This window comes from Lontra canadensis, unplaced genomic scaffold (assembly GCF_010015895.1).
Source record: "Lontra canadensis isolate GAN:19392208 unplaced genomic scaffold, GSC_riverotter_1.0 scaffold12, whole genome shotgun sequence".
Classification (NCBI taxonomy): Eukaryota; Metazoa; Chordata; class Mammalia; order Carnivora; family Mustelidae; genus Lontra; species Lontra canadensis.
Genome location: NW_022631006.1, coordinates 10332892 through 10349653, shown reverse-complemented (window position 1 = coordinate 10349653; position 16762 = coordinate 10332892). Strand labels below are relative to the sequence as shown.

General features: G+C 36.2%; 1 protein-coding gene across 5 annotated transcripts in view; it reads right to left on the bottom strand.

Moving 5' to 3' along the window:
- DMXL2 (Dmx like 2) overlaps window positions 1-16762 on the bottom strand; it is a 157459-nt gene that overhangs the window by 16868 nt on the left and 123829 nt on the right. For 3 of the 5 annotated variants that reach the window (XM_032856482.1, XM_032856484.1, XM_032856486.1), the window contains exons 23-29: window positions 14998-15262; window positions 9807-10885; window positions 9224-9415; window positions 7632-7708; window positions 5473-5603; window positions 3495-3743; window positions 55-233 (exon numbers count right to left, since the gene is read on the bottom strand). In XM_032856482.1, the coding sequence (XP_032712373.1) occupies window positions 55-233; window positions 3495-3743; window positions 5473-5603; window positions 7632-7708; window positions 9224-9415; window positions 9807-10885; window positions 14998-15262 (2172 nt within the window). The remainder of the gene's footprint in view (window positions 1-54; window positions 234-3494; window positions 3744-5472; window positions 5604-7631; window positions 7709-9223; window positions 9416-9806; window positions 10886-14997; window positions 15263-16762) is intronic. The other 2 variants (XM_032856483.1, XM_032856485.1) reach the window with 1 other exon arrangement.

Sequence of the window (16762 nt, the reverse complement as noted above, 5' to 3'; positions counted from 1 at the left end):
ATAAGAATTAATATAATAAACACATACAAAGCTTGTGCTCCTCACACCCCTTACCTTTGCAACAAAATAATCCCACATACTAAGTTCAGGAGGAATAAATTTTTCTTTGTAAGATGGTCTCTCTGCAGGCACCGGTGGTGGGGTAGCATCTTTTACAGGTCTTCCGGGGACAAGCATTCGCATGTTAAATCTCCTACGGTGTTTATCTATGTCTTCAGAAGGAACAGGAGGTGCTGAATAAAGATAGAAGAGGAAAAAAACCCAGCATTTATTTTCCCATTATTAATTCAAAGAGTTAATGTTAACTTTTCAGCCTACTCTTGTGATGTTTTAATTTTAGACTAAATGACTTCTATCTGTGCTTCTAAACTTTCCTAGTTACTGCATCTGTTTTCCAGTCATCATGGCAGAGAAGCAGAGGAGGGCAGAGCATCAAAGGATATCTTGCCATGAACAGCCTGTGCGCTGCACAGAATAGGGATTAAAGTATTTGTATGTACAATGCATCAAATAAATGGCATATTCATTAATGCTGGAGAGATTATTTCTGGCTATGCTCTTCAAGAAAGATTCACTGAAGATGTAGGGTGTAAAGCACGCCTTTAAAAAAGAAGGCAGAAGCTCAATGTGAAAAGGAGGAGGAACAACAGAAACCAGTGACTAAAGGTTTGGATGAATGAGGATAACAGAGAGAATAAACTAGAGTAAGCACTGTGAAGAAAGTTATTTAAAATGGAGCCAGGAGGACACTGAGGAAGTGAGGTTTATGCATGTCCTGCCCCCAGTTCTCATAACTGCTGCTGAACTCCACTATAAGTCAAGGCATCTGCTGCACTTAGAATGGACATAAATGGACTTTTCACCTAGCAGTAGTCCTAACAACTAATCACCTACATATTAGGGTAACATAGCTTTACCAGCACCAATCACATCTCCTTCAAAACAAGTTACGTACATTCCCTCTTTCCTCCTTAAAAACCGTAGTCCCCTTGTCCTCCAGAGCATGCTTTCAATTTCGGTCAACTCTGTGTCCCAGACTGCAATTCCAAAGAACACAAATAAACCCACACATTTTATTTTGCAGCTTGCAATTCTTTCTTTTTTACCTGGTCGACAAGAAGTAAACTATTTTTGCCCGACAGGCAGTGGGGAGGGGAATAACAAGAACAGTCTAGAGTTAGGATAGACCACGGCTGCGGGTGTGAAGCTGGGAGCTTATTCTATGGGCGATCCTCGCTAACGCTTCCTGAGCTAGTCAGAGGGTGAGGCATGGTTTGCTCCGTCAACCAGAGAGAAGATGGAGGATGATCACCTCAGGAGGGCGAACTAGTACGGTGGGTGGTCAAGACTGAGAAACCGTTAGATAAAAGGAACACATAAATCAAACACCTAATTGTACAGGGGAAGGCCAGAAAGTATAAGTCAACCCACTCCTCTCTTAAAAATTCACTACAGGAAATCAAAATTCTAAAATATTGTATTTATTTGAGAGAGAGAGAGAACATACAAGTAGTGGGGAGGGGCAGAGGGAGAATCAGAGTCCTCCTTGATGAGTGGGGTGTCTGGCTTTTTTCACTTAGCATATTTTTGAGCTTCCTGCTGGTTGTAGCATGTATAAGTGCTTTGCTCCTTTTTAATGGCTGAGTAACACTCCCATTTCTGTATATACCACACTTGGTGTATCTACATATTCTTTCAAGTGGACTATTGCAATAGCCGCCTCTTTTATTCTTGTCGTATAGTCTATTCTCCATACAACAGCCAGAGTAGGCCCAGTGAAAACTTAAATCAGATTAGGTCACGCCTGCCAGTAATTTCCTATCTTCCTTTAAAACAACAATTGAAGTCTTTACCATCATCCATGAAATCCTAAATGACCTTGCCCCCAGCTTGCTGTCTTACCCTATCTCTATCCAAACTCTCCCAGCTCAAGACAGCCACTCTGGCCTCTGGCCTCCTCTGTAGTTCCTGGAAAAGGCCAAACTCATTCATTCCTCCCTTAACCACCTGCCTGAAAGGCTCTGGCCCCCAACACCTGTCTGGCATGATCCCTGACTTCCCCAGAACTCTGCTCAGTCATCAGAAACGTGTTTTATGACCATTCCAGACTGTTCTTGTATTACATGCTTTACTTCATCACCTGCCACCTACTCTGCTGTATTTTTATCAAAGTTCTTATCATAACTGAAATATTTATTTGTTAATTTTTTTACTGTGAATTTCCTTTCACTAGATGTAATCTCCAAGAAGGTGAGGGATTTGTCTGTGTTATTCACCCCAAAGCCTAGAACACTGCTTGGTATGCAGTAGGTTTTAAGTGAATGCACATAATGTGTACTCAGAGGTTTTAAGCATTAATTCATTCAATGAATGATTTATCATGAAAAAATAATAGAAAATTCAGGAAGAGAAAGAAGTGATTTAAGGGGAAAACTTTCAAATTCAAGGTAGACTATAACAAGGTAGGAACTAGATAAGGATGAAGAGTCACCCTCATAAAAATAGTGGGAGTGAAAGCAATGAAAGTGGGTAAGATCTCCTTCCGTACTTTGACTTACAGACTTACATTTAATTCAACATTGGGCAGGGGCACCTGGGTGGCTCAGCTGGTTAAGCATCTGACTTTTGATTTTGGCTCAGGTCATGATCTCAAGGTTCGTGAAATCGAGCCCTGTGTCAGGCTCCACGCTCAGCATGGGGTCTGCTCAAGATTCTCTCTCTCCCTCTTCCCCTGCCCCCACCCCTCCCCTTGCTTGGGCACACACACTCTCTCAAAAAAAAGAATAAATAAATAAATATATTTTTAAAAATAATATTCAACCTTGGGCAGTAAGTACATAGATTAGAACCGTGCCCTTTAAACTCTGTGCCACTGATTCCTCATCTGTAACAGGACAATTTCTAAGGATAAATTGAGATGTTTCAGCACCAAGACGGAAACCTTTCCCATGGCATCGGTCTATACCTCACCATATCCTACCATCTTAAAAAGGGGAACGAAAAATACATTCCAGTACGTGAGAGAAGAAAAAAAGACAGAAAATGGAACTTTAAAAACCACATGCATGACTGGAAAGGCTATCTTACGCATGACCGTGAACCTAATATGAAGCAACTGCTGGTACAGTCCATAAAAATTATGAGGATTTATTTAAATCTTCCTTCTCTAAAAACTATCCTTTTCCTTTCCATTCTTTAACAGTCTCCTCACTTACCTTTACTCGTCCTCTATTTCTTATCTACCTCAAATGTGTCCTGGTTTATCAAAAAATGTTGAACTGAAACTGTATTTTTATTCAAATATTGAGTTTAGTTATTTACTATCCTAACCAGAGTGATTATAATTTAAATATCACTAAAAAAAAAAATTGGGGGGGGGATTTAAACATCACTGATTTTCAAAATAAAAATTCTTAAAACATTAAAAAATAATTTACTTTAACACTGGAAATTATTTACATTTATATACATTATTTGTGTCAAATTTATCTTACCTGAAATATTTTCTGATTGCCTTTGAGGTTTCACAACAAGTTTCACACCCCCTCCAAAAACAGCAGCCCACATTCGATTATTTAATGGGTGGGCTGCAAGTCGAAACAGTTCATTGGAAGAATTTGTAGCTAAAGCATGTATCAATAAACTTAAGTAAACAGCAACAACAGCTTCACACAACAAAATGTTCAGTTTTGGCTGATCTTCATCTTGAGCTGAACTCAAGAGATTAATGAGTGAGCTCACACCTGTTAGGGTATATAATAAGAAGTATATCAGCAGAAAGCTCCAGAAGAAAAAAATCCAAATTTGTAACTTAACCAAAATTATGTATCTATATTACATAATATTTATCACATCTATAAACTGAGCAATGAAATAAATGACAGAAATGGATTATAGCCTATGGAATGAGATAAGACCCATTAAGTTTATACTAATAAATGAGTGAATAAATAAAAAGAGAGAAAGGAAAGCTTTTCCTTATAGTACAATTTCAACTAAAAGTGGAAGGAATGATATAAAATCAGAAAAAAATCACCATCCAATTATCCCCACAGTAATATCTGATTCAGGCAAGAATCATCACTGGTTGCTAAAATTAGTGGGTAAAAGTGTAATATTTTACACAGTCTAAAACTCCCTTCAAAAGAAACTTATTAATTGCAAAGAAAAAAGAGTAGCTTAACAAGTGAGAAATCTGGCAAAAACTACCTTAACAAGTGGTCAAAGTTAACAGCACCAGTAATGGAACCAATCGACATCACTTGCCTCTTGTTATTCTGCACTAAGGGCACATATCTCTTTTGTGCTATCCTTGCTAAAAATACATAACCTGAGTCTAATATTAATAAAAGTCCAGGAAAACCCAAATTGAGGGACATTCTAAAACATAACTGGCTAGTACTCTTCAAAATTGTCAATCATGAAAGACAAAAAAAAAAAAAAAGAACGAAGAACTAGTCGGTATCAGAGGAAACTCATGAGACATTACAAATAAATGTTATAGGGAAGACATGAGTGGGACAACTGGGGAAATTTCTGAAAGATCTATGGTTCAGAAGAATAATATTGTACCAATGTGAAGATGCTGAATTTAAAAACTGTGCTATGGTTATGTAAGAGAATGTCTGTTTTTAGGAAAGATACACTGATATATTTAGATGTAAAAGGGTATCATGTCTGCAACTTACTCTCAAATACTTCAGAAAAAATACATATGTACACACAGTGAGAGAGAGGGATGAATGGTAAACAAGGTACAGCAAAATACTAACATTTGGAGAATCTGGGTGAAAAGCTATACAAAAATTAAAATGAAGACAATGTTTGCAGAAACTTATGCATAAGTGGATATTAAATACACACTTTGTCACTTATTTCTACTGCCACTCTTCACAACAATCAGTTATAAAGCAAGTAGAGTAAAAACTATGACAGAGCAGACCAGGAAAAGGTTTGAAGAAAGCGGAGAAGGTGTGAATTAACTGATGTGGAGAATGAGAAGGAGAGCTAACCAGAGAAGAGAAGGACTGACAGACAGCATGAAAGAAGTGCCACGGAACGGTCACTCTTATCCCCACATACAAATTTACACTTGAGAATAACTGTAGTCCTTCTGGCACATCTGTGAAAATATCTCTGTGACACTGCTCCCTAATTTAGGATTTCTAAGGATAAGGAAGAGGATGTGCTCACCCTTAGGAAAGATGTTAAACCTTGCTTTTTTATGCTGGTCAACACAGCTGGGTTTTGAAGCCTTAACTTTCTGAGTCTTCAGACAACATTACAGTACTTAAGAATTCCTAATCCATGGCAGAAAACATCATCAAAAACAAACAAATAAAAAACCATTCACCAAATCCACAAAGAACAACAATCAGGAAACCAGTTAATAACTTTTTAAAATGGAATTACCAAATAGTAGATTTAAAAAAACAAAAACAAACAAACAAACAGGAACACTTAAACTCTCACCAGGCCATTGAGCAGGAGAAGAATTTGGTGTTGCGTGCTCTTCAATACTTTCTGTCCTCAGCCTTCGGCGATCACTTAAAAGAAGTCCCTGATAAGCCATTCCTGTAAACTGGTTTCCTTCTGTTTGACTGCTGATACAAATAAGGTTCAGTAATTTAGCATTCTACCAGAGGTAAAAAAGCAACTGCACTTTATATATAGTTCTCTTAAATGATTATAATGACATTTAGTCATTTTTTTTCATGCTTTTTATTTAAATTCTAGTTAGTTGAGGGGCACCTGGCTGGCTCAGTTGGTAGAACACAGATTCTTGAGCTCAGTGTCATGAGTTCAAGACGCAGATGTTGGGCATAGAGGTTACTTTAAGAGGTAAAAAAAGAAGAAGAAGAAAAGAAAAAATTCTAAACAGTTAACATACATTGTAATATGGTTTGAGGAATATGACCTTCAGTCTTTTTAAAATCTTTTCTGGATGTCACTTAATAATTGAAAATCTTTTCTAAATTCACCCATTTTTATTAAAAAAAAAAAAAAAAGGAATCTGAGAGGAAGAAGACTACAGTTGGTACTAGACTCTATTAGGAAGTTTCAGGGTACTACTTTCTTGCATTTCTTAGTTCAGCAAAGTTGTGCGAGCTTAACCTTGAATTAAAATATGAACTAAAATCTGGAGACTCATACCTTAGAAGTATCTAATCCTAAAGCCAAATGTGCCTCAATATTTATTTCCCTCATCTTTGTGGAGCTGGGGAAAATATAAAAGCAAAAAGTAAAGCTAACTCCTTTTAGAGTCAATCATAGCCTAAAGATGAAAAATATATATTTTAAAAATATTTATTTGAATTCTCATTTGGTGCCATTTTAACCAGTGACTGATATCAAACAAGTTGTTTTTGATCATTAAGATGATCATAGTCAATTAAATAAACTCTTTTTTCCTTATTACATGTCCAAGTCTTTGTAGTTACTTAGAGGGGTCCTCATTAGGCTAAAAGCTGAGTACAGGCCATTTTAAGGGAGTAATACCTTTTGCAATACCAAGTCTTCTCACAAAAAGCTGCTAAATTTACAAGCAAATATAGAGACTTTTGTTTAATATAAATTTAATGTGATTCTATTTATATTACAAACTTTTCATTTAATATAATTTATTTAAAGCAAGGTTATCCTTCCAAGTCATTTAATCTCTTACTACTTACATTTCCCTCATCATTAAAACGCACAGTATATACTGATAAAGGTAATATGACCTTTAGGAAAATTTTAACCATTACTCTCATTAATATTACTTCCAAAGACTTTTATATTATATGCAAGTGGGTAAGTAAAACTGATTTTAATTAATTCTATGTAAGAAATGTACTTTTTGAGTTTTTTAAAAAGTGTTTCCTCTTTCAACTGAAAACCAATTAAACAAATAGGAGCTAATCCAATTCTAAAAGAAATGGTTCTTAAGGAAAAAAAAATAGAAAACTTCATAAATTATTTTGAAGAGAAAAAATTCTTTTAAAATCAAAAAAGACAATGATGATGATAATTGCCATTTACTATTTGTAATTTTTTATATGCCTCTGTTGTTACTAGGTGACAGCTAAATTTTTTTTTTAAGATTTTATTTATTTGACAGAGATCACAAGCAGGCAGAGAGGCAGGCAGAAGAGGGGGAAGCAGGCTCCCCGCTAAGCAGAGAGCCCGATGTGGGGCTCAATCCCAGGACCCTGAGATCATGACCTGAGCTGAAGGCAGAGGCTTAGCCCACTGAGCCCCCCAGATGCCCAGGTGACAGCTAAATTAAACAAAGTTATTTTATTTCTCATTCTCTCTCACCTATTAGAGTATACATGGCAGTCATATTTTGTTTTTTTAACTACCTATGTATTTGTCAGAGAGAGAGAGAGCACAAGCAGGGGGAGCAGCAGGCAGACGGAGAAGGAGGCTCTTCACTGAGCAGGGAGCCGGACGTGGGACTCAATCCCAGGACCCTGAGATCATGACCTGAGCCCAAGGCAGACACTCAACTGACTGAGCCACCCAGCCATCCCCATGGCAGTCATATTTGAGGATTTCTCCATCCCTAGGAAATAGAACTTTGATATAACTCTAGCACAGTTGAATGCTTTTGCTGTATTAATAACTTAGCATGATTTTTTTTTTTTTACCTGTAGCTATGACTGTCACATAATGCCTGGTAAATTGATGCAGACAGTGATGCTGCTAGTGAATGAAGTGTGTGCACCTGAAACCAAACAGCCACAATTACGTTTCATGCGGACATTTCTATATAACAGTAATATCTTACCTGTTAGAAAATACCCAGCAAACTAGCAATATTATAAATAAGACTAGATCCTAGACTATTAACTCTAAACCTTCTAAAATAACACTTACCCAACTAAATATGCATGCCCACAACAAAGCTAACTGATTCAGACACATCTTTATCAAATATTTACTCACTGTGAGCCTGAGCAAAGTGCCAATCATCTATTACGGGGACTGCTCTACCTGGTAATGGTTAGCTTAAAGATTAATATTCCAAAAAAGCAGAACCAAAATAGTACACAATTTTCTGAGCTTTTACTTAAACTGCCTTATAAAATTGCCCTTGATGAAAATAAATACTTGATCTTATCAATAAGCTTGAATTAAATGTTTAGATCTATCAATCACTGTGTGAAATGGCTGATTTTTCAGAGAGCAAGTAGTTTACTCAGTACTTATGACTAGTGCATACTCTTAGAATTTTAAATTTAGAAAGTTTAAAAATTATCAGTATAAAAACTACATCCTAAAAAATAAACATACTGAATCAACATTTTCAGACTCATAAAGTCTTAAATTTTATGGGACCTTAGAAATAGTTTCATCCTCTTTGAAAGCCTTATCCAAATTTCTAGGAGATGGAAATGTTTACTTAGAATGTATATGCATTTAATGCCTTTTCCAAGTGTCCATATTCACCTAACGAATAATTTAAGTAATCTCTGCTAAAACACTAATACAGATTAATTCACGCTATGGATTAGAAGTCTCTAATAGGCTGATGTAACCAAAAAATTGGGGGTCCTTCAGAAGAATGCACTACCAGAGGTCAAACATGCCTTTTAAATAAGAGAAGTAAAAACCAAAAATGTTGGGGACCGGAAATGACATCAGCCACTGGAACTGGAAACGCGTAGCACCAATACACACAGGGTAGCACAGAGGGAGTCTGATCAGTTCCAAATCCTCCCAAGCTTCCTAGTGTTTTCTTCAAATCTAGCTGTTCTTGAGTTTTCAGCACAGGGTATGGGGTTTCATTTGCGGGTAGTAAGTCTGTCAAACCCCTGTTTGCCCCTAATACAGCAGAGACTCCAACACACATAATCGTCAGGGAAATAGTAGTGAGGATACTTTCTCTGGGATATTTCTGATCAGTCATGGTTCTGCCAAAGATATTCCCTGAGTTTATATTCTCATAATATCCTGGCATACAGTCATTAACATTTCTAAATTGATGGTTCATTTAAGGGAAATGGAAGACTTAAAGGAATATTAAGAGGCAAGAATATGGTCTAGAAAACTTTATAATCAAAAAGTATTTGCCTGTCTCAAATTACTTTCCCATAAAGTCTTCCATTGCCCAGGATTGGGGAAGTAGAAGATGAGGAGCACTTTAAGAAACTTCCTCCAAGTTCAAACCAGAAGACAAGTTTAACATATTTACCTTCTCAGTGTATACAGTAGCAACCGATCATAAACTTTACATTACCTTCACATCTCCAACACTGGGATGAGGTGGTGTTTTCATCTGAACAATAGTGTAAAGTATATCGTGGATGTGATTATTTAGGTATAATACAGGGTTAGCTATGACTGTTTTTGTCGAAGCAATACTTGCTGAAAGCAGAGGTAGGGTGGTGGGCAACGGAAGTGGAGACTGGAGTTGCTTCACTGTGGTCTCCTGTGGGTAACAGTGGATTATTTTTTTTCAGAGCACTTAAAATGGAGAAAAAAAATCAGTTAGTAGTTACATGATAAAAATATTGGTGATGAACAACTGAATAAAAGCTGTATGTATTTATTCACTCATTCTACAAAAATTTATTGAGCACCCAACCTGTACCAGTTGCTCTGCGAGATGCAGAAGATAGAAAGATGAATAGGACACAGCTGTGCTCTCAGCTGTTACACCTACTCATAATCACTAAAGCTCTGATCTCCACAGACCCATGCAGAGCAGAAACATCCTCCTCCTACGAACAAACGGGCTAGACATATTTAGGCTAACTGGTATAAAGAGCCATTAAAATCATTAAAATAACCAAGATTGAAAACAAGCGTGAAGTTCATACCTGCTGTGATTCTTGTAGCAAAAATTTGAGTTCCATCCTTACCGAGGCCAGACCACCACCCTGGGCCCCGTGAAGGCTACAGTAACTAAGAAACACTCTCAGGAGATCTTGGTTTTTCTGTAACCACAACTTTCGTCTTTCTGCATGTTCCCGTTTTGCCTGCAATCTCCGTCTTTCTATTTGGTGGCGCTCATAGGAACCTATATCTGGTTTGTTCATCATCTCTTCCTGGTCCAGAAGATCACTCTCTACCTTGGGATGTGTTTTCCTGGCATATTCTTTAATAACTGATTCATGGTTACATATCTCATGCAAGGCAGCGATTTCCTTTTCAAGCCAGTTATAGAGCTGAAATCTGAGTTTTCCACCATCTACTTCATAACCTGTAGCCAGTGTTCTTAGCTCAGTCATAAGGATCTTTAAACAAGCTCTGAATTTTAATTGCTCAGCAATCACGTCAACTTCAGTATCACCTTCCAGACAGTCCTCTTCCTGAGGAGTCAGTAATACATTAGGGTCTGAGGCTTTCTGATCTTGTCTGTCTGTCTCCCTGGCATCTGCACTTTTCATTATTAAACCAGCAGCATCTTCTTCCTCTTCTTCTAAGGCACTGTCATGCTCTTCACCCCAATCAAGATTAAGAGGCTCCTCTTCCACTTTCACTATCGGCCGGCTCCAGTCAAACTGTGATGAAGTTACACCAGACCAGTCAATGCCAGAACGTCCACTGTCATCGCTCATAGTCTTTGATTCTGAAGGTTCACCATCTGTCTTTTTAGGAATCAAGTCAGGCTGACCTTTTTTCAAAGGTAAGGCAGATATTTTGGTAACTTTTGGAATTTTGGAAAGTACCTCCAAGGCTAGAACAGGGCATCCAACTTTAAAATGAGCATTGGCGGTGGTAAAGAATAATTTCCTTTCGATAAGGTTAATTTTATCAACGAAGTTTTTTTCAGTTTTGAGACCTAAAGTTGCCAAAGTTCCTTCAGGGGAGGCAAGATTTCTTCGAATAAGCAAAGGATGTGTTCGAAGGTAGTTGTAGAAACTAAACACCACTGGGTTACAAGATTTGATGAGAACTACAGAAGTAAAACATACAATCACAAAGTAATATGTTAATTTGTACTTAAATTATAAAAGAATAACTATGTCAGCATTTCCTCAAAGTAAAGGATACTTAAATATTATTTATGTTTTTTTAATATTGCTTCTATTTTTTAAATGGAAAGAAAACACCCCCCAAAAATATGTTTAGTTGGTTCCCTAAAAAGGGAGGGAAGAATAGGAATGGAAAGAAGCTAGATCCCTCTGAAAATACCGTGGTTTTATATATTTTATTTCAAAGCCATGTCAATATTTTATATAATTTTCTTCTTAAAGATTTTATTTATTTATTTGACAGGCAGAGATCACAAGTAGACAGAGAAGCAGGCAGAGAGAGAGAGGAGGAAGCAGGCTCCCCCCCTAGGAGAGAGCCCGATGCAGGGCTCGATCCCAGGACCCTGGGATCATGACCTGAGCCAAAGCAGAGGCTTTGACCCACTGAGCCACCCAGGCGCCCCAATATTTTATATAATTTTAACAGAAAAATTAAATTTGAAAAAATCACAAAAAAGTATCAGCAAAATTAAATAAGTGATTCTGTATGTCAAGCTTGTTGCATAACCACACAAAGAGGTACTATAAAGTGACTTTAGAATAAGTAATCTGGCTGCACATCCTTACTGGGATATACCATAAAAACAAAAATCACAGCTTAACCTGTCCTCAGTAATCATGTTGCTTTGAAAAATTTTTGCATCATTATTCTGAATCTATCATATACATATAAAATAACAAACATGTTAAGGCTATGAGAATTCAAGCTTTTCATTTTAAGACACAAATATGAAATTCAAAAAGAAATCTATAATCTATACTGAAATAAAAATTTCAATGAACTCACAAATTCTCAGGTTAAAAAAAAAATCCTGGCTCCATTCATGAAAACAGCCTAGACACAATGACGACAGCAAATGAGGAGCTGTATGCCCAGGATGTAGTCTCTATTATTCCCCATTCAAAGGAACAAGGATTCTTAGAGAGAATGGCCACTTCCAGGCCTGGGGCATGAGATGTACAAGAGCAGCCTAAAACAGCATGCCCTAACAGAAAGCAAAGAAACTGTCAAAGAATAACATCAAAAGGATTCAAGAACTTGTAGAGGCTCCCACTGGTTAAAAGTGAGATAATCTGAGCATCCACAATAATAAACCACAATGGAGTCAAACACAAATCTATCTAAATCTGTGAGTTCAAATAACTCAAATAAATATAAAAGCTAATTAGTTGCCTTTGTAGTATGTTAGTGAACCAAATTATTATTTTGAAAACTGATAAAGTGAAAGAATCAAACACTGATGTTTCCTTCACTACGTATACTACTGGATTTTAGAGTAATCAAAGAGCTAAGGGAGACTGTACTTCTAGAGAAGTATTCCAACTCATAAAGGAAGAGTATCATCATTTTATAAACATTAATGAAATAAAGGATCTATGCAATGGTAACTGATGGCTGTTAATGAAACAAAAAGCAAAACAAGCAAACAATATGTGTTCCCTGACAGAAGTACTCCACACCACCATAAAATATTTCTGCCAAAAATCTAATAAAAGCATCTAGAATCTTAATTACCAATTTATAAGACATATAGAGAATATGGGGGGGGACACATGAAGTGACAAAAAAGGGACAAAACCAACAAATTCTAAAAAGTGAGAAACCGTAAAGTGAACATTCTTTAACAAAAATATTACAAGGAATAAGAAAAAGGAAGAAGGAAAAACTGTAGATTAAAGTAGACAAAAGAGGGCACCTGGGTGGCTCCATCGATGAAGCGTCTACTTTCAGCTCAGGTCATGATCCTGGGATTGAGTCCTGTGCGGAGCTCCCTGTTCAGCAGGGAGTCTGTTTCTCCCTCTACCACACCCCCTCCCGCTTGTGCTCTCACTCAAATAATAATCAATACAATTTTAAAAGAAAATAAAACAAAATAGACCAAAGAGGCACCTCAACCCATTGTAACATATATGCCTCATCTGAATCTTTTGCTTTTTTTTTAAAGATTATTTATTTATTTATTTATTTGACAAACAAGAGATCACAAGTAGGCAGAGAGGCAGGCAGAGCAGGCTCCCTGCTGAGCAGAGAGACCAATGTGGGGCTCGATCCCAGGACCCTGGGAACATGACCTGAGCCGAAGACAGAGGCTTTAACCCACTGAGCCACCCAGGTGCCCCTCATCTGAATCTTGATTCAAACAAATTAATTGTATAAGATTTTATAAGACAACCAGGAAAATCTGAACACTGCCCATTTCATGATTACTAATCAAATTTTGTTACAGTGACATGTGTTGTTTTAAGAGTCCTTACTTTTTAGAGATTCATTTTGAAATATTTATAAAAGAAATGATATGCTGAAATTTGCTTCAAAATAAATCTATGTTGAGAATGGGAGGAGGTAAAAAGGATGGTGTATATGATGCAAAGTTGGTCTAAGTCAATAGCTACTGAAGTTGGGTGATGGATTCATAGACTTTCAGTATCTATTATTCACTCTTTTACATATATTTGCAGTTTCCACAATAACAAGTTTTTAAAAAATTAACCTAGAAAGTAGAAATAAAAAGAACCTTCTTTCTATAAAAATGTGCACATTTTATTAAAATTACCCGGGAAACTAAGATACTTATTTTTCTTCTAAAGGTTTAATATCCTTTCCTCTAAAATTTTTAATACTATATATTAAAATATTTCTTCTTTATAAAGAAGAAAGTAAAAATGGGTCCCTAATCCCTTTATCCATGTAGGGTTTTTTTGCATTTAAAAATAATACATAACAAAAAATTTTTTTTCAAGTTTTTATTTAAATTCTAGTTAACATATAGGGTAATACTGGTTTCAGGAGTAGAATTCAGTGATTCATCACTTATATGTAACACCCAGTGCTTATCACAAGTGCCCTCCAAGTACTAATACTCATCATCCAGTTATAACTCAGCAAGGAAAATGCTTGTATGCATTTTGCTTGTATGCAAGGAAAATGCAAAGTAAAAGCTTGAATCTCCCCACGCTATTCTCCAAAGGTAACCAGTAACCAGTATTCAGTTTCTTTTTTATTTTATTTTATTTTTTTTTTAAGAGGAGCAAGAATGAGCATGAGTCAGGAAGGGGCGGGGGAGAGACAGAGAATCTTAAGCAGGTTCTTTTTTTTTTAATTTTTTTTATTTTTTATAAACATATATTTTTTTCCCCAGGGGTACAGGTCTGTGAATCACCAGGTTTACACACGTCACAGCACTCACCATAGTACATACTATCCCCAAGGCTTAAGCAGGTTCTTAAGCAGCACTGAGCCCAGCATGGGGTTGGATCCCACAACCCTGAGGTCATGATCTGAGCACTTAACTGACTGAGCAACCCAGGCACCCCTGTATTCAGTTTCTTTTGATTTATTCCAGAAAACAACAAACGGAGAGGAAGAAGGAGACTAGACCCAGTAGGTAAACACATACACGATTGCGACATGCATATGTAAATAAAATGCAAGAATTACGCCACTCTGCATCTCACTTGTTTCACTAACTACTACAGCACATATTAACACATCAATCTGCCTCATTTCTAATGGCACGTTATTTCTGTAGTATGGATATACTATAATTCATTTAACTATCCTATTGACAAACACTTAGAATGTTCCATTTTCAAAAAATTATTGCAAAGAGTGCTAATAAATGCCCTCCAGATGCTTCAAAAAAATCCAAATTATTTGGGATAACTAGAAGTAAAGAAAGCTTATCACACAAGAATAAAAGGTCCATGCACTAAACCAGTGCGTGCAACAGCCAAAATTTCTACTTAAGAAACAAAACAACACCAGCTATATGATTATATGGAAAGAGCGATACATTATGTAAACATCATGTATGCTTCAGTTCAATATAATTGGTTTTTGTTTTGTATTTTTTTCCCTAAATAAACATTAAAGTTCAGAAACAGCCTTCTTTTAAAAAAGAAAAAGAGGGGCACTTGGCTGGCTCAGCTGGTAGCATATGACTCTTTTCGTATGTGTGAACCCCACCCTGGGTGTAGAACTTACTTAAAAATAATATCCTAAAAATAAAAGAGAAACCCAGAAATGTCCTACCTTGATGTTCATCATCCTCCTTTGGGGTCTGCTCCAATAATGTGTCCAAAGCTCGGGTATAATCTTTCATTACCCAATAGGCAAGACTACGCAGGAAAGGATCAGGATGTAATCTTTTGCAGTCGAATCCTGAGCCATCCTTTTGGCAACCCAGAATCTTCTGATTTAGGATGGATATATAAGTGGATGACGTCTCAAATTCCGATTCATACAAACGGGCAATAACCATGGCTAGCTGAATATCTTCCATTTTTTCAAGACATACCTGTAAATTCAAATATTAAGAAATATTTATCTAATGACAATTACTTAGCGATATGGAATATTCCACTGATATCCTGAAATCTACCATTTATATTCTTATAGTGGTGGGAGGGGTACAGAGGTTGAGACAGTAATTCAAGCAAATGACTACCTGATAGGAGATTAAAGAATAGCTATAAAAAAGAATAAGAAGCTAGAACTTAGCAGTTTCTGGCCTAGAAAGATCATTTATAAAATAAGCATAAGACAAATATCAAGATCACCTCAGACTTAGGTCAATTTAAATTAATAATACTAATTTAAAATTAAATATACTTATGACATTTGAATTTACATATATCAACTCCTCTTAATTCCCAAATACATGTCCGCATAAACATAACTATTACTATTTTTAAAAAACCTTCTAATTAACAAATAACATATGAAATAAAGCCATAATTCTATTTTTACTCTAATTTATATTCTAATGTAATTACTCATATAGAAAATTTGAGGTCATTCAGGCAATAAAAGCATCTCTCAATCAACATTTCTCTTCTCCTGATTACCTGAAACTTCCTACTTCAAAATCATAAATATTCATTATTTTAAAAAATCATACATCAGAGATAATTTTTGAAAATGTGACTAATTCTAAATGTAGAGAATTTCTTTTTGTTGGGTATTTCCTTTTTCTTCTATCATGTATTACTTCCAATTATTTCTATTTTTCCCTCACTGGTATGGATTGTTCATAATGACAGTAAGTATCTTAGCAGGAAGATCTCATAAATAAACAGTAACATTCATAATTTCTCTCTCTTTTTTAAAGATTTATTTATTTATGAGCGAGAATAAGTGAGCGGGGAAAGGGGGAGGAGGGTCAGAGGGAGGACAATCTCAAGCTGACTGTCCACTGATCATGGAGCCTGATGTGGGGCTTGATCTCAGGACCCTGAGATCATGACCGGAACCTAAATCAAGAGCCAGATGCTCAACCAGCTGGGCCACCCAGGTGCCCCTATAACTTCTCTCATAATCAACTGCCAGGTATATGTATCAAAAAATACAGTTTTACCTCTTCATTCATTTTTCTATACCTAAGACAACTATATTACAAAACAATACGAATAGCAATTTCAGTTCCTTATCTATGAATTTCATTTAGAAAAAAAAGAACTTAAAGTAGTTGCCTATCTACCCCAGAGAAGGAGGTTGTGACCTACACATACTTCAAATAGTTCAGAATCGTAAGATGGCTAGGAAGAAAATATTCATTAGTCATTTTTTTATATATATATACTTGAAATGCAACATTCTCTCTATAAAAATTTTTGGTTTATGTTTCACACCTGAATTGATTTATAATTCTGTTTATCACTACACCACTATTTCAGTTCTCTGTATTCTCTGTCTTTACAAACATAAGACAGAAAATTACAATCCAACTGAACATAACTTTTTTTTTTAAAAAAGGCAATTCAGGGCGCCTGGGTGGCTCAGTTGGGTAAGCGACTGC